Source organism: Pseudophryne corroboree, chromosome 1 (genome assembly GCF_028390025.1).
Source record: "Pseudophryne corroboree isolate aPseCor3 chromosome 1, aPseCor3.hap2, whole genome shotgun sequence".
In the NCBI taxonomy this organism is placed as follows: Eukaryota; Metazoa; Chordata; class Amphibia; order Anura; family Myobatrachidae; genus Pseudophryne; species Pseudophryne corroboree.
In genome coordinates, this window is record NC_086444.1 from 832,215,353 (window position 1) to 832,231,831 (window position 16,479).

A 16,479-nucleotide genomic window follows, 5' to 3' on the forward strand; every position below is an offset into this window, starting at 1 on the left:
CACATTACGGCAGACAGCGCCCCCGTTTTTACACATTACGGCAGCAAGCGCCCCCGTTTTTACACATTACGGCAGACAGCATCCCCTTTTTACACATTACGGCAGACATCGCCCCCGTTTTTACACATTATGGCAGACAGCGCCGCCGTTTTTACACATTACGGCAGACAGTCCCTACCCCCCTTTCCCCACCCTCCCCTAAACCTATATAGCAGTCCTTACCCTCCCCCCCCCACACTCCCCTAAACCCATACAACCGTTTTTAACTCCCCTCCCCATAACTTATAGGGCAGCTTTAGCTTTATCCAGGGGGTTTACCTATTTGTCAGTGACGATCCCCACTGTCAGTGATGATCGGCGCTGCTGCTGCTTCTCCCCGCTGGCCGCCGTTTCTTCTCCCCACTGGCCTCCGCTTGTGCTCCCCACTGGCCGCTTCGTTCTGCTCCGAGTCCCACTCTGCAGTGCCCGCCCAGCGCCGCCCCCCGTGACGCCCAGCGCATGAGATAGAGGAAATCCCGGTCAGCTGACCATGTGACGTGACCGGGATTTCCTCAGCGGCGCCGCGTCTGCGAGCAGTGCAATGACAAGCGGCCTGTCGGGCCTCTTGTCATTGCACTCTGGTGGGGCACAGCGGGCCAGGCAGGATCGGTCCGCGGGCCGCATCCGGCCCGCGGGCCGCATGTTGCCCACCCCTATGCTACACAGTGAGCTTCTGTCTCCCATGCTGCTTGCTGGACTGGCACTGTGTACAGTGCCGTGTAGCCCCGCCCCCTTTCGTCTAAATCTTCTTATTCAGCTCAGCACTGCTGTGACGATGAAAGGCAGCTGGGGGGAGGCTGGGGAGTTAGCTTGTTCCCTGTGTCCCCTCTATCTGGCTCTGCCGGGGCGGGCGACTGCATAGAAGAAAGTGAAAGTAAACTACAGCTCCCGCAGCAAGGGCTGCTGGGAGCTGTAGTTTATTTTCACTTTAATCACAGCAATGCTTAGTGCTCGGCTTGTTAGGCAGACGCAGCAGCTAGTAGAGTCTGGAGCACAAGCTCCAGACTCTACTAGCTGCTACGGCTGCATAACGATCTGTAATGGACGATGCAGATAAGGAGGGGTGTTTGCGGAATTAAACTGATCATGATGGCGCCCCCTCCAATCCGGCGCCCAGGTCACATGCCCCCCTAGTTGCGGCCCTGCTTCCCTGCAGTGCACATGGTTTTGCCCAACTGCTAACAAAATTCCTGCTGCGATCAACTTGGAATTACCCCCAGTATGTGGTCCATATTTGTTTTTCTGCCACGTATTCACAAAATCATTTAGGAGGAGCAATTGGAAATGGTAGCAAGATTCAGCTATTCTGTGGAAGTATTTGTCAGTGGATGTATTTCACATCTTTGTGTTAGACTTTCGTCCCTAAGTGCACTTACTTGGTTTACCTATGTCTGTGTGCTATTATTTGGTTATAGGGGTGTAACCTTGATCAGGTGTTGCTGCTGGCAGTGGGCCTATTGTGCTAGAGTATCTCTCTTTCTTTTATCATTTTCAAAATAATTGAATACTTTTTCCCTGCTTTTTTTTTTCATTCTAACTCTTTGGGGATATCCAATTAGCACGGCACGAGCGACTGCTTATTGGAGCTCCTGATGCTGCATCAGGTGTCTGCTCCTGACAGCTCCCGGTGCAGCGCTGACCTCCGGCTCCCCGTTCACATGACCGCCGCCAGGGTAAAGGGAGGACGGGGTTGCGGTACTGCTCCAGCTCCACTGAGTGCTAGCTCCCGGGCTGCGGACCCCTCACTGCAGTCCTAGCTTGCTGCTATTTACTCTTTGGGGGATATCTACTCTGCCCCGGTAATTTACCGGGGCTAATTGTCCCGGCAGGGGCTATCCCATTAGCCTCCGATAAGCCTGCATGTGTGGCAGCTTATCGGAGCTTCTGATGCTGCACGGGTGCCAGCTCCTGGTGCAGCGCTGACCTCCGGCTCCTCGGTCACATGGCCGCCGCTGGAGTCAGGGGTAGGGGGGCTGCAGTGCTGCTACGGCTCCACGGAGTGCCAGCTCCCGAGTAGCGGCAACCTCACACCCCCAGCCTGCTGCTGCAGCGGGCATGGGACACTGCAGGTCGCCGCGGCTTCTTGGGGATTTTGGTTTCACCTCAGGCAGGTGAAACCAAATCCCCAGAAACAGAGCCGGTTTCAAACGAAAACAAATAGGTTTCACTGAACCTGTGTGTTTTCGGAAGAAAGGTTATTTCTCTGACGTCCTAGTGGATGCTGGGAACTCCGTAAGGACCATGGGGAATAGACGGGCTCCGCAGGAGACTGGGCACTCTAAAGAAAGATTAGGTACTATCTGGTGTGCACTGGCTCCTCCCTCTATGCCCCTCCTCCAGACCTCAGTTAGAATCTGTGCCCGGCCAGAGCTGGGTGCTCCTAGTGGGCTCTCCTGAGCTTACTAGTAAAGAAAGTATTTATTAGGTTTTTTATTTTCAGTGAGCTTCTGCTGGCAACAGACTCACTGCTACGTGGGACTAAGGGGAGAGAATCAAACCTACCTGCTTGCAGCTAGCTTGTGCTTCTTAGGCTACTGGACACCATTAGCTCCAGAGGGTTCGAACACAGGCACCTGTCCTCGATCGTCCATTCCCGGAGCCGCGCCGCCGTCCCCCTTGCAGAGCCAGAAGAACAGAAGCTAGAAGATGACGAAATTGGCGGCTGAAGACTCCTGTCTTCATTAAGGTAGCGCACAGCACCGCAGCTGTGCGCCATTGCTCCCAGCACACTTACACACTCCGGTCACTGTAGGGTGCAGGGCGCTGGGGGGGGGGGGCGCCCTGGGCTGCAATTGAAGTACCTTTGGCATAAAAATACATATATACAGTCTAGCACTGTATATATGTAAAAACCCCCGCCATTATTTTACACTGAAAGCGGGACAGAAGCCCACCACTGAGGGGGCGGGGCCTTCTTCCTCAGCACACCAGCGCCATTTTTTCTTCACAGCTCCGCTGGAAGCAGCTCCCCAGGCTCTCCCCTGCAGTATCCAGGTACAAGACGGGTTAAAAAGAGAGGGGGGGCACATAAATTTAGGCGCAAAGAATACTAAAAAAGCAGCTATTGGGTATATCACTTATTAGCAGTGAAAATCCCTGTGTTATATAGCGCTGTGGTGTGTGCTGGCATACTCTCTCTCTGTCTCCCCAAAGGACTTTGTGGGGTCCTGTCCTCAGTCTGAGCATTCCCTGTGTGTGTGCGGTGTGTCGGTACGGCTGTGTCGACATGTTTGATGAGGAAGGTTACGTGGAGGCGGAGCAAGGGCAGATAAGTTTGGTATCGCCCCCGTCGGGGCCGACACCTGATTGGATGGATATGTGGAAGGTCTTAAATGACAATGTAAACTCCTTACATAAAAGGTTTGATGACGCTGCAGCCTTGGGACAGCCGGGGTCTCAGCCCGCGCCTGCCCAGGCGACTCAGAAACCGTCAGGGGCTCATAAACGCCCTCTATCTCAGATGGTTGACACAGATGTCGACACGGAGTCCGACTCCAGTGTCGACGATGATGAGGCACATTTACAGTCTAAAATGACTAAGGCCATCCGATACATGATTATTGCAATGAAGGATGTATTACACATTTCTGAGAGTAACCCGGTTAATACCAAGAGGGTTTATATGTTTGGGGAGAAAAAGCAGCCAGTGACTTTCCCCCCATCTGATGAATTAAATGAATTGTGTGAAGAAGCGTGGAGTTCCCCTGATAAGAAATTAGTGATTTCTAAGAGGTTACTGATGGCGTACCCTTTCCCGCCAACGGACAGGTTACGTTGGGAAACATCCCCTAGGGTGGACAAGGCGCTGACACGCTTATCTAAAAAGGTGGCCCTGCCGTCTCAGGATACGGCCGCCCTAAAGGAGCCTGCGGATAGAAAGCAGGAAGCTATCCTGAAGTCAGTGTATACACACTCTGGTACTCTACTGAGACCTGCTATTGCTTCAGCCTGGATGTGTAGTGCTGTAGCAGCGTGGACAGATACTCTGTTAGACGACATAGATTCCCTCGACAGAGATACTGTTTTGCTAACCCTGGGCCATATCAAAGACGTCGTCTTATATATGCGAGATGCTCAGAGGGACATTTGCCTGCTGGGCTCTAGAATTAATGCTATGTCCATTTCTGCCAGGAGGGTCTTATGGACTCGACAATGGACAGGAGATGCTTATTCTAAAAGACACATGGAGGTTTTACCTTATAAGGGTGAGGAATTGTTTGGGGACGGTCTGTCGGACCTCGTGTCTACAGCGACAGCTGGAAAGTCCACTTTCTTGCCTCAGGTTTCCTCACAGCCTAAGAAAGCACCGTATTATCAAATGCAGTCCTTTCGTTCCCAAAAAAGGCAAGAGGGTCAGGGGTGCATCCTTTCTTGCCAGAGGCAGGGGTAGAGGTAAGAAGCTGCACCATGCAGCCAGTTCCCAGGAACAAAAGTCCTCCCCTGCTTCCACTAAGTCCACCGCATGACGTTGGGGCTCCACTGGCGGAGCCAGGTGCGGTGGGGGCGCGTCTCCGAAACTTCAGCAGCCAGTGGGTTCGCTCACAGGTGGATTTCTGGGCTATACAAATTGTATCTCAGGGATACAAGCTGGAATTCGAAGCGCCCCCCCCACCGTCCTTACCTCAAATCAGCCTTGCCAGCTTCCCCCATGGAAAGGGAGGTAGTGCTGGCGGCAATTCACAAGCTGTACCTCCAGCAAGTGATTGTCAGGGTCCCCCTCCTTCAACAGGGAAGGGGTTACTATTCCACAATGGTTGTGGTACCGAAACCGGACGGTTCGGTGAGACCCATTCTGAATTTAAAGTCCTTAAACACTTATATAAAGAAATTCAAGTTCAAAATGGAATCGCTCAGAGCGGTTATTGCAAGCCTGGAAGAGGGGGATTTTATGGGGTCGCTGGACATCAAAGATGCTTACTTGCATGTCCCCATTTACCCACCTCACCAGGAGTACCTCAGATTTGTGGTACAGGACTGTCATTACCAGTTCCAGACGTTGCCGTTTGGCCTGTCCACGGCACCGAGAATATTTACCAAGGTAATGGCCGAAATGATGATACTCCTTCGGCAGAAGGGAGTTATAATTATCCCGTACTTGGACGATCTCCTCATAAAGGCGAGGTCCAGGGAGCAGTTGTTCCAGGGAGCAGTTGTTGATCAGCGTAGCACTCTCTCAGGAAGTGTTGCAACAGCACGACTGGATTCTGAATGTTCCAAAGTCGCAGCTGATTCCTACGACGCGTCTGCTTTTCCTGGGCATGATTCTGGACACAGAACAGAAGAAGGTGTTTCTCCCGGTGGAGAAGGCCCAGGAATTAGCATCTCTGGTCAGGGACCTCCTGAAACCAAAACAGGTATCGGTGCATCACTGCACGCGAGTCCTGGGAAAGATGGTGGCTTCATACGAAGCCATTCCCTTCGGCAGGTTCCATGCGAGGATCTTTCAGTGGGATCTGTTGGACAAGTGGTCCGGATCGCATCTTCAGATGCATCGGCTGATCACCCTGTCCCCAAGGGCCAGGGTGTCTCTTCTGTGGTGGCTGCAGAGTGCTCACCTTCTCGAGGGCCGCAGGTTCGGCATACAGGACTGGGTCCTGGTGACCACGGATGCAAGCCTCCGAGGATGGGGGGCAGTCACTCAGGGAAGAAACTTCCAAGGGCTGTGGTCAAGTCTGGAGACTTCTCTACACATAAATATACTGGAATTAAGGGCCATTTACAACGCCCTGAGTCAAGCAGAGCCCCTGCTTCGAAACCGGCCAGTGCTGATTCAGTCAGACAACATCACGGCGGTCGCCCATGTAAACCGTCAGGGCGGCACAAGAAGCAGGATGGCAATGGCGGAAGCCACAAAGTTTCTTCGATGGGCGGAGAATCACGTGCAAGCACTGTCAGCAGTGTTCATTCCGGGAGTGGACAACTGGGAAGCAGACTTCCTCAGCAGACATGACCTCCACCCGGGAGAGTGGGGACTTCATCAAGAAGTCTTCCTACTGATTGCAAACCGATGGGAACTGCCACAGGTGGACATGATGGCGTCCCGCCTCAACAAAAAGCTAAAAAGATATTGCGCCAGGTCAAGGGACCCTCAGGCGATAGCTGTGGACGCCCTAGTGACACCGTGGGTGTACCAGTCGGTATATGTGTTTCCTCCTCTTCCTCTCATACCAAAAGTACTGAGAATAGTAAGAAAGAGAGGAATAAGAACAATACTCATTGTTCCGGACTGGCCAAGAAGGACTTGGTACCCGGAACTGCAAGAAATGCGCACAGAGGACCCTTGGCCTCTGCCTCTCAGACAGGACCTGCTGCAACAAGGGCCCTGTCTGTTCCAAGACTTACCGCGGCTGCGTTTGACGGCATGGCGGTTGAACGCCGGATCCTAGCGGAAAAAGGCATGCCGGATGAAGTTATTCCTACGCTGATAAAGGCTAGGAAAGACGTGACAGCAAAGCATTATCACCGTATATGGCGAAAATATGTTGCTTGGTGTGAGACCAGGAAGGCCCCTACAGAAGAATTCCAGCTGGGTCGTTTCTTGCATTTCCTACAGTCAGGGGTGACAATGGGCCTAAAATTGGGGTCCATAAAGGTCCAGATTTCGGCCCTATCCATTTTCTTTCAAAAAGAACTGGCTACACTGCCTGAGGTTCAGACATTTGTTAAGGGAGTGCTGCATATTTAGCCCCCTTTTGTGCCACCAGTGGCACCCTGGGATCTTAACGTTGTGTTAGATCATACTTGCCTACTCTCCCGGATGGCCGGGAGGCTCCCGAAAATCGGGTGACCCTCCCGGCCCCCCGGAAGAGCAGGCAAGTCTACCGATTCGTGGGGTCCCCCCTGCCCGTCCGCCCACTTAGTGTGTAAAGTGGGCGGTCCGGGCAGTTGATGACGCGATTCTTGCTGAATCGCGTCATCATAGCCAAGCCCCCTGCCGTGTATTGCCGGTGATTGCGGCATTACAGAGCGGGGGGCGTGGCTTAAAAGAGGCATCGTCGTGACCCCGCCCTTGCTCCACCCCATCCCGCCTCCTGCCCACCCCCTCCACGACGTCACAGCCTCCCCTGCCCGCCCTCTGAGCTGACCTGGCTGCTCTCTCCCGCAGAGAGCAGCCAAAATGTAGGTAAGTATGTGTTAGATTTCCTGAAATCCCACTGGTTTGAGACACTTAAGACCGTGGAACTGAAGTATCTCACGTGGAAAGTGGTCATGCTGTTGGCCTTAGCATCGGCTAGGCGTGTGTCGGAATTGGCGGCTTTGTCATGTAAAAGCCCATATCTGATCTTCCATATGGACAGGGCAGAATTGAGGACTCGTCCCCAATTTCTCCCAAAGGTGGTGTCCTCGTTTCATTTGAACCAACCTATTGTGGTGCCTGCGGCTACTCGGGACTTGGAGGACTCCAAGTTGCTGGACGTAGTCAGGGCTTTGAAAATATATGTTTCCAGAACGGCTGGAGTCAGGAAGACTGACTCGCTGTTTATCTTGCATGCCCCCAACAAGCTGGGTGCTCCTGCTTCAAAGCAAACTATTGCTCGCTGGATCTGTAGCACGATTCAGCAGGCTCATTCTGCGGCTGGATTGCCGCATCCAAAATCAGTAAAAGCCCATTCCACAAGGAAGGTGGGCTCTTCTTGGGCGGCTGCCCCCGGGGTCTCGGCTTTACAGCTTTGCCGAGCGGCTACTTGGTCGGGTTCAAACACATTTGCAAAGTTCTACAAGTTTGATACCCTGGCTGAGGAGGACCTTGTGTTTGCTCATTCGGTGCTGCAGAGTCATCCGCACTCTCCCGCCCGTTTGGGAGCTTTGGTATAATCCCCATGGTCCTTACGGAGTTCCCAGCATCCACTAGGACGTCAGAGAAAATAAGAATTTACTCACCGGTAATTCTATTTCTCGTAGTCCGTAGTGGATGCTGGGCGCCCGTCCCAAGTGCGGACTTTCTGCAATACATGTATATAGTTATTGCTTAACTAAGGGTTATTGTTATGAGCCATCCGTTGAGTGAGGCTCAGTTGTTGTTCATACTGTTAACTGGGTAAGGTATCACAAGTTGTACGGTGTGATTGGTGTGGCTGGTATGAGTCTTACCCTGGATTCAAAATTTCCTTTCCTTGTAATGTCAGCTCTTCCGGGCACAGTTTCCCTAACTGAGGTCTGGAGGAGGGGCATAGAGGGAGGAGCCAGTGCACACCAGATAGTACCTAATCTTTCTTTAGAGTGCCCAGTCTCCTGCGGAGCCCGTCTATTCCCCATGGTCCTTACGGAGTTCCCAGCATCCACTACGGACTACGAGAAATAGAATTACCGGTGAGTAAATTCTTATTTTTTTTACAGGCGATCTATTAAAAAAATTGGTGAAAAATCGTGAAAAAAAATAAATTTTTCGTGCCTGATGTTTTACCGTGGTAATAGGATATCGCTCTTTGGGGGTAATTCTGAGTTACCCCCAAAACCATGTGCACTGCAGGGGGGGCAGATATAACATGTGCAGAGAGAGTTAGATTTGGGTGGGGTGTGTACAATCTGCAATCTAATTTGCAGTGTAAAAATAAAGCAGCCAGTATTTACCCTGCACAGAAACAAAATAACCCACCCAAATCTAACTCTTTCTACACATGTTATATCTGCCCCCCCCTGCAGTGCACATGGTTTTGCCCAACTGCTAACAAAATTCCTGCTGCGATCAACTCAGAATTACCCCCTTTAACCGTACCCTTACAAAAATTATTTTGGTTTTCAGTGGCATTATGTTAATATTTAAATCAATAAAACCAATTTATACTTACAATTCTAAAACACTAGAAAATAATAGAAAAGCTGGAATACAAATGATCTTCTTATTAGTCAGAATACCATCCACCAACTTCTTGACAACCTCTTCTGTTTTCAAAATGGGAGCAAGTCTGAAATAATAATAAATGTAATTAACGCTAGGCGCTTAGTACCTCCTAAGATTATTATCTATCACCTTCATCTGTTCGTTACAGCTCTTTAATATATACTGTAAGTCTTCATTAATTAAGAGACATGTAGTGAAAACAATCATGAAGTCCCCTCACTATCGTACGTGTAAATTATTTTATCTTCAGATGTCATAACCTGCTTTATGCCTATGGAGGCTAAAGGGGGGTACACACGGAGCGATGTCCAGCTAATTTCTAAGCAGTCTGACTAGATTGTTCAACTAATTTCTAAGCAATCTGACTAGATTGCTTAGAAATTAGCTGAACATCGCTCCGTGTATAGGGGGTGCCGGCGACAGTGATGCGTGGCTCTGCACGTCGCTAACGCCGGTGCTAGATTGGCTTGCATGCAGGCACAATCTAGCAGTTTGCTCATTTCACCACTGGGTGAAATGAGCGTCGCCCCGTGTCGTTCCCCCCCTTGCTCAGCACATCGCGCTGTGCTGAGCGGGGGGATAGATGTGTGCTGAGCGGTCTGTGCTAGACCGCTCAGCACACATCTCTGGGGAAATCTCCCCGTCAGTACGGCCCTTGAGTAGCAGGAAAAAGATCCTCCAATCCCCTTCCCACATCCTCCGCCCGGCGATGACTCCGATTCCAGAAACTGCCACTGTGTGCATGCCCAGTGTCAGATTTCCCCGGAGGAGTATTTCACAAACGCCAAATTGCTGGGAGAGTGGTTATCACTACCGCTGTTGCTGCAGGTTGTCACTTAGGCCCTGATTTATCAAGCCTTGGAGATTGGCAACCAATCAGCTGCTCTGTGTAATTTTTAGTATGCATATTGTAAATGTTACTTCAATGCTGATTGGTCGCCATCGGCAACTTCTCCACGGGCTCACTTCTCCACTCTTTACACTGCTTCATGATTAGACAAATAAGTACCAACCAATCAGCTCCTAGCTGTCATTTTCAAACGCAGCCTGTAAGATGGCAGTCAGGAGCTGACTGGCTGGTACTTTATCTCCATCCACTTTATCTCCCTCTAAGACTTGATAAATCTAGGCCTAAAGAGGAAAATAATCGCCCGAAATGGAGTGGTAATAACTGTGGTAGTGCCGTGATTATTAATACATAGGCAGCTAAGTGTTTCGTTTTCACCTTGCCTGGCTGTAACATGTTCACTACCTATTCTTAATTCCACTGGCTGGGCCGTGGTACAGTGTATAGTCATATTTATTGCTGTCTTTGTTGTATCTTCTTTTTTTCTCTCCATTTATTTTCTTTTATAAAAACTCAATAAATATAATTTACAAAAAAAACTGTGTATAATTTAATTATGCATTTTTGGTATATTTCTGTATTTTGATTACATTTTTGGGAGCAATGCTCTTTATTATTAAACCTTACACACTTTGTTTTATGTTCTCTATTTATTTTTGGTTTAGCCAGGGTGGATCATTACAGTATCACCATATCAAAATTGTTGTGGGGACTCAATGTGGGCATGGCGATGCCATCTGTGGACCCATCTCTGCTCCTCTTAGCATGCCTCACATGGTCTAATACTTCATGCAGGCCATAGTGAAACTGCCTACATCCACTATTGTTTTGTTCACCCACTAGAAATTACCATCACTGCAGGGAGTGCAGCAGCTAAGGGGCTTCATAACTTCATGGCCTCATAGTTGTGGCGGGTATGGGTCGTTGGATAGACACAACTTATGTCGACAGTCATTAGGTCGACCATGGAAGGTCGACATGCATTAGGTCGACAGGGACGATATGTCGACATGTTCATTAGGTCGACATGGACAATAGGTCGACATGGGTTTTTTGACTGTTTTTGGTGTAGTTTTCTTCGTAAAGTGACGGGGGAACCCAAATTAGTGCACCATGTCCCCTCGCATGGCTCGCTTCGCTCGCCATGCTTCGGGCAAGGTGCCTCGCTTTGCTCGGCACAGGTTACCGTTCCAATCGTAGTCCACGTGGATCGTTAAGTATGAAAAAAATTAAAAAAAAGTGAAAAACCCTTTTGACCTGTCGAACTAGTACATATCGACCTAATCTATGTCAACCGTTGTGGCATTTGCTTCAATGGCAGTAGTTCCGCAATGGGTACAATGTTTATAAGTACTTTATAGAATTTTTTTGAAAACACTGATTAGCAAAATTATATTCTTAGAACTTCCTCAATTCTAAACCACATGTAGAAAATAGGACACAACCTTCCTGGTTATCCGCCGGCTTTGGTTTATTAAGCTAAAAGTATACCTCCCAACGGGATCGGTATGTAATACCTTCGGCCGTCAGTATACCGACAGCAGGATCCCGGCCACCGTGATGCCGGCAGCGGGACGAGCGCTAGCAAGCCCCTTGCGGGTTAGCTTCGGTCGCCACAGCTTATATTCTCTCTCTATGGGTGTCGTGGACATCCATAGAGGGAGAAAACCCTGTGGCGACGGAAATCCGGCGTCGGCATTTCAGCGCTAGTCAGGATCCTGCTGTCAGTAGATAAATGACAATGCGGATTATGAAATGAAGAGGAAACAGTCACATTGGTGCTGCCTCTGAGAATTCAGTAACGCTTATAAATAAGCTAATGAAGTCAGGCATGACAAATAGTAGGATGTCACAAGATTACCTTGTGCTTGCATTTTTCACAAATCCAGTGTCAACGAATACAGGGCAGAGGCAAGTTGTCTTTATCCCTGACATCTGCAGTGCTGCAAGTTCAGCTGTCAGAGCCTTGTGGTATCCAATTGCAGCAAACTTTGTAGAACTGTGAAGAAAAAGTAATTTAGGCAGTAAACACATTTAGAGCCTGATTCAGAGGTGTACATAATGTTCATGGTGCACTTAAGGGACTGATGTTTTCAGTCTGTGCATGTGTCCAAGTTGCACTGCACATGCAGCCTGATACATAGTTACCGCTCCAACTTGTGCCTCATGTTGGAGCAGTTTTTATTCTAATCCCCACCTCTAACCAAAGGAGGAATATTGGGGGTAATTCCAAGTTGATCGCAGCAGGAATTTTTTTAGCATTTGGGCAAAACCATGTGCACTTCAGGGGGGGCAGATATAACATGTGCAGAGAGAGTTAGATTTGGGTGTGGTATGTTCAATCTGCAATCTAATTTGCAGTGTAAAGGTGTGTACACACGGTAAGATATTTTCTTCCGATTCTGACTATATAGTCAGAATCGGAAGAAAATATAGTGCAGATCGCAAGGTGACAGTCACCTTGCGATCCCGATCCGATGCCGATGCGCGGCCCCGCGCGGTCGGCATCGGAAGAAAAAATAGGCTGTGCAGGCAAGTCAATCCTGACTATCTCTATAGAAGAGATAGTCAGGATTGAAATCGCACATAGCCAGCATCGCAAGCACAGTTATTATGTGCTTGCGATACTGGCTAAGTGCCGACCCGGCCCCCTGTCGCACGGTGAGAATCGGATAAGTCCGAATCTCACCGTGTGTATGCACCCTAAAAATAAAGCAGCCAGTATTTACCCTGCACAGAAACAAAATAACCCACCCAAATCGAACTCTTTCTGCACATGTTATATCTGCCTCCCCTGCAGTGCACATGGTTTTGCCCAACTGCTAAAAAATTTCCTGCTGCGATCAACTTGGAATTACCTCCATGGTCAATTAACTTGTATCTTGCAGTCATAGTCATTTCTATAATGGACGCAGTTCGTGCATACACATGGGCCCAGGGCTGTCATCAGAAATTGTGGGACCCAGGACTGACAAAATAGGTAGCCCCCCCCCCCCCCCCCTTAAAAAAAAAAAAACACTACAAAAATAAATATATACAAAATAAAATAAAAATATATAAAAAAGTGAAATAAAAATAAATGTATAAAAAAAATTCCTCTGCACATACTAAGCAACACCAAATTATGCCCCTTGCACCATATTAAGTCTCTACAATAATGCCCTGTCACCATATTATGCCCAGTACCTGCTCATTGTCAGGGATTCTGTCCATTGTCAGGGGTTCTGCTTGTTGTAAGGGGATCATCCCCCACCCCACCAGGCCGCTGCTGCGGGTCTGCCATCCCTCCCGGCGGGGGTCGCTGTTCACCCCTGCCTGCTTTAAACTATTAAAAACATCCCTCACAAAATGACCGCCACCTCAGAGGAGACAGTTATTAAAAGGTACTGGAGGAGGCCTCCTCTAGTATTTTTAATAACTGTCCCCTCTAAGGCAGTGGCCATTTTGGGAGGGGAGCTTTCAATAGATTGCTACGTGCGGACGGGACTGACGGGGACGAACGGTGGCGGTGGTAAGGAGATGGGCTTATGGCAGCATGAGCAGCCCGGCCCTCCCCTCTCTGTCAGAGCGGCCGGGCCCGGGACAACTGTGCTCCCAGTACCCCCCTGATGGCGGCTCTGCATGGGACCCCTGGTCCAGGGGGCCACAATGGACAACCTGAATCCATGTTTAATCCATACTTGCCTACTTTTGAAAAAGCATTTCAGGGGATTGTGAAAGTGTCACCTATCAGCGCGGACGTGTACTGCTATATCAGTGTCATGAAAATGACTTGCATCCAAATGTAAATGATCCCCAAAGTTAGTAAGATCTATTTGTTGAAGAAAAGACACTGATATTTTGCAGGATTTGTTCGTGTATTGTGTTTTACAAGAGGTTCTATATACTGTAAGTGGCCATAGAGATCATTATGCCTTATAACCAATGCAGGGAAATGGCACTAATGATCCCATTTGAATGTATGTATCTCTCATTTATTTTCCCCCCAATAATATCATTGCTGCATAATGGGAATAAGGTGCAGTCAGGGAGATTGCTGGACTATTCAAGGAGTCAGGGAGATTGCTGCTATTGCATCTGAGTATCCTGCAGAATGAGGGAGGGTAGGCAACTATGGTTTAATCACTTACCTCCCCTAAGTTCCACGTCGGAGCTACTGCAGCAGGAGAAATTATCAGGGTTATTTTTATAATGCTTGGGTATCTCTAAGACACTGCTTTCCCCGTGTACATAATTATTATCTGTAGTTCCCAGCCACCCCATTACAGAAACTTTGTTTGTATACCTGTCACCACAGCAAGTATCCATTGGGGTATTTGTATCCCATGTTGTTGTGAGATGATCTGTGCACTGCTTTGTGACATGGCATGTTTCCCTTCTGGAAGTATCCATTAGTACAGGTGTAGGCAACCAGTGGATCTCCAGTTGCTACTACACCTCCTAGCATGCCCTGCCACATTTTTAGCATTCCCTAACAGCAAGCTGTAGCAAGGCATCCTGCCACCCACTGCCTATACCTGTAACCCTTTCCCTATCACCCACTGTAGTTCCACAGCAGCTGGAGTGTCATAGGTTGCCTACACCTGCATTAGATAAGTAGAAGATACGTAGACTATGGACCCTATTCAGTAAGGATTGTAAATTCTGCTAAACAGCAGAATTTACAATCCTTTTGCTCGCATGCTGGGGACCGCCATCACAGGCCATGGCCGCCCAGCATGCAGCCCACCCACTGCTGAAATTGCGATCGCTCCACAATTTTAGCATGACCCTGAAATTCTGTCTGGCTCCTGCCAGTGCAGCCTGGCTGCGACGGTAGGTTGCCCGCCGCCATCTTTTTGATCGGCTGCGTGTGTCCAGTCTGGACCCCATCTACTTCAAGTTACACACACTGTACATTCATAGATGCACTTTTGCATACCACTGTAGTAACATATGGATAGTTCAGTTACTGTTGCTGTCCTGTCATCTTGAACAGCGTGGCCAGTCTACTCTGACCTCCCTCATTTATCAAGGTGTTTTTCTCCACTGAACTGCTACTCGGTGTATTTTTAGTTGTTTTGAACACCATTCTATGCAAACTCTACACTGTGTGAAACACCCAAGAGTGCTACATTATCTGAGATAATCAAGCATCCTGGTACTAACAATCATTCCAAAGTCAAAGGGGGGGGTATCCAATTAGCCACGATAATGCCGCCACTGAGAAAAAAACGGGGGGGGGGGGGGGGGGGGGGTTTCGTGATCTACCACTGATTTTTTATCACTTCTATCCAATTAAATTGTGAGAAACCCCCTGTTTTTCGCTCAAAAATACATAGGGTCTGCGAAAAGCCACGGACCTATGTATTTTCTCGGCACTTGTCACGGAAAAAATAGGCACCTTATCAGGGTTTGGCTTCACCTGCCGTAGGCAGGTGAAACCATTCCCCCATAAGCGCCAGCTATCAGGATTAAGAGGATAGCCCCCGGCGAACCAATTAGCCGTTGTAAATTACCACGGCTAATTGGATACCACCAAAGTCTCTTATATCAGTGTACTCCAGTTCTGAGCTCTACAGTGCATGGTTTTACATATCTCCTAGTTGTTGCACAGGTATATTCATTACCGGCTGACATTTTATAAAAATCCACTGGCCGTGCTACTTATTTCACTTGTGACACTGAGGAGATCTTTAGAAAATACACTGTTAGGGGTCCCTGAGGACTGGAGTTGGGAAACACTGTCTTAAGCTTACATTTCTTGACTATTGTTTTTGGACTGTACAACAACTGAACCTTGACCATACATGCGTGCATTGAGTTGCTGCTATTGGATTGGCTAATTAGTTATTTTTATACCTCCAACATTTGGAAAAGCAGTTTTGGGAGACTCCTATGCGTGTGACGGGGGCGTGGCCTCTGTGAAAGGGGCTGTGGCTTTGCGGGAATACCGCTATGGCGAGCTACGCCTCCCATTTTTGTCACTATCAGGGCATACCCAGCGCTCTGTGAGTTACCGGCCATGCCCCCAACCTCTCTGTCTCCCGTGAATAGACGTTGTGCACAAGCACACAGCATCTATTCACCGCTTAGTGAGTTACAGGTGGCCTCCCTACTGCCTCCCCCACCGCGGGACCCCGTGGCCCACGGGCAGGACAGTGCCAAAACAACTGGACTGTCCTGTGAAAATAGAGACAGTAGGGAGGTATGGTTATTTGCATTTACCTTTTAAATGCCAACATTCCACAAATGGAACATTGGCTTTGTTAAGCTGTAACAGTTGAAATATTATTTTATTTTAAGCCTCTGTACATTTAAAATACATTGTGTAGATTGTAGAAGGAATGTTGTAACATATAGTAAAACGTAGTAACATATAGTAAACGTATAGTTATTGCATAATGTGTATTTTTAAATCTTGTCATACAAAAACGTGCAAAAGTAGCATTAGCTCTTAGCTCCAACTGTGCATGTGGAGTTATATTTATACTTACAATACTATTCCTTTACATTTGGACATTAATGAATTATACAGATTATGTGGCTGGCTGACTTCAAGTTTACGTTTCAGCTTGTTTTAATCAGCTACAGAACCTGTGTAATCCAACAGCATCCTGGGTTAAGGGGATAGTATGATAAGCCTAGTTATATTGTGTGTTCGTCACGTATTTGTAATTATAAAACATTGTTTTATCTTTCTTAAGGTGTGTACACACGGTGAGACCCTTGCTATGCCCGATTTTGACTATGCGATTTCCCTTGAACTCCC

At 48.5% G+C, this 16,479-nt stretch overlaps 1 protein-coding gene across 1 annotated transcript in view; it reads right to left on the reverse strand.

Moving 5' to 3' along the window:
* Nucleotides 1-16,479, reverse strand: part of LOC134911826 (17-beta-hydroxysteroid dehydrogenase 13-like) — a 391,544-nt gene that overhangs the window by 23,043 nt on the left and 352,022 nt on the right. Inside the window, exons 7-8 of the mRNA XM_063919836.1 lie at nucleotides 11,590-11,727; nucleotides 8,829-8,945 (exon numbers count right to left, since the gene is read on the reverse strand). Of these exons, the coding sequence (XP_063775906.1) occupies nucleotides 8,829-8,945; nucleotides 11,590-11,727 (255 nt within the window). The remainder of the gene's footprint in view (nucleotides 1-8,828; nucleotides 8,946-11,589; nucleotides 11,728-16,479) is intronic.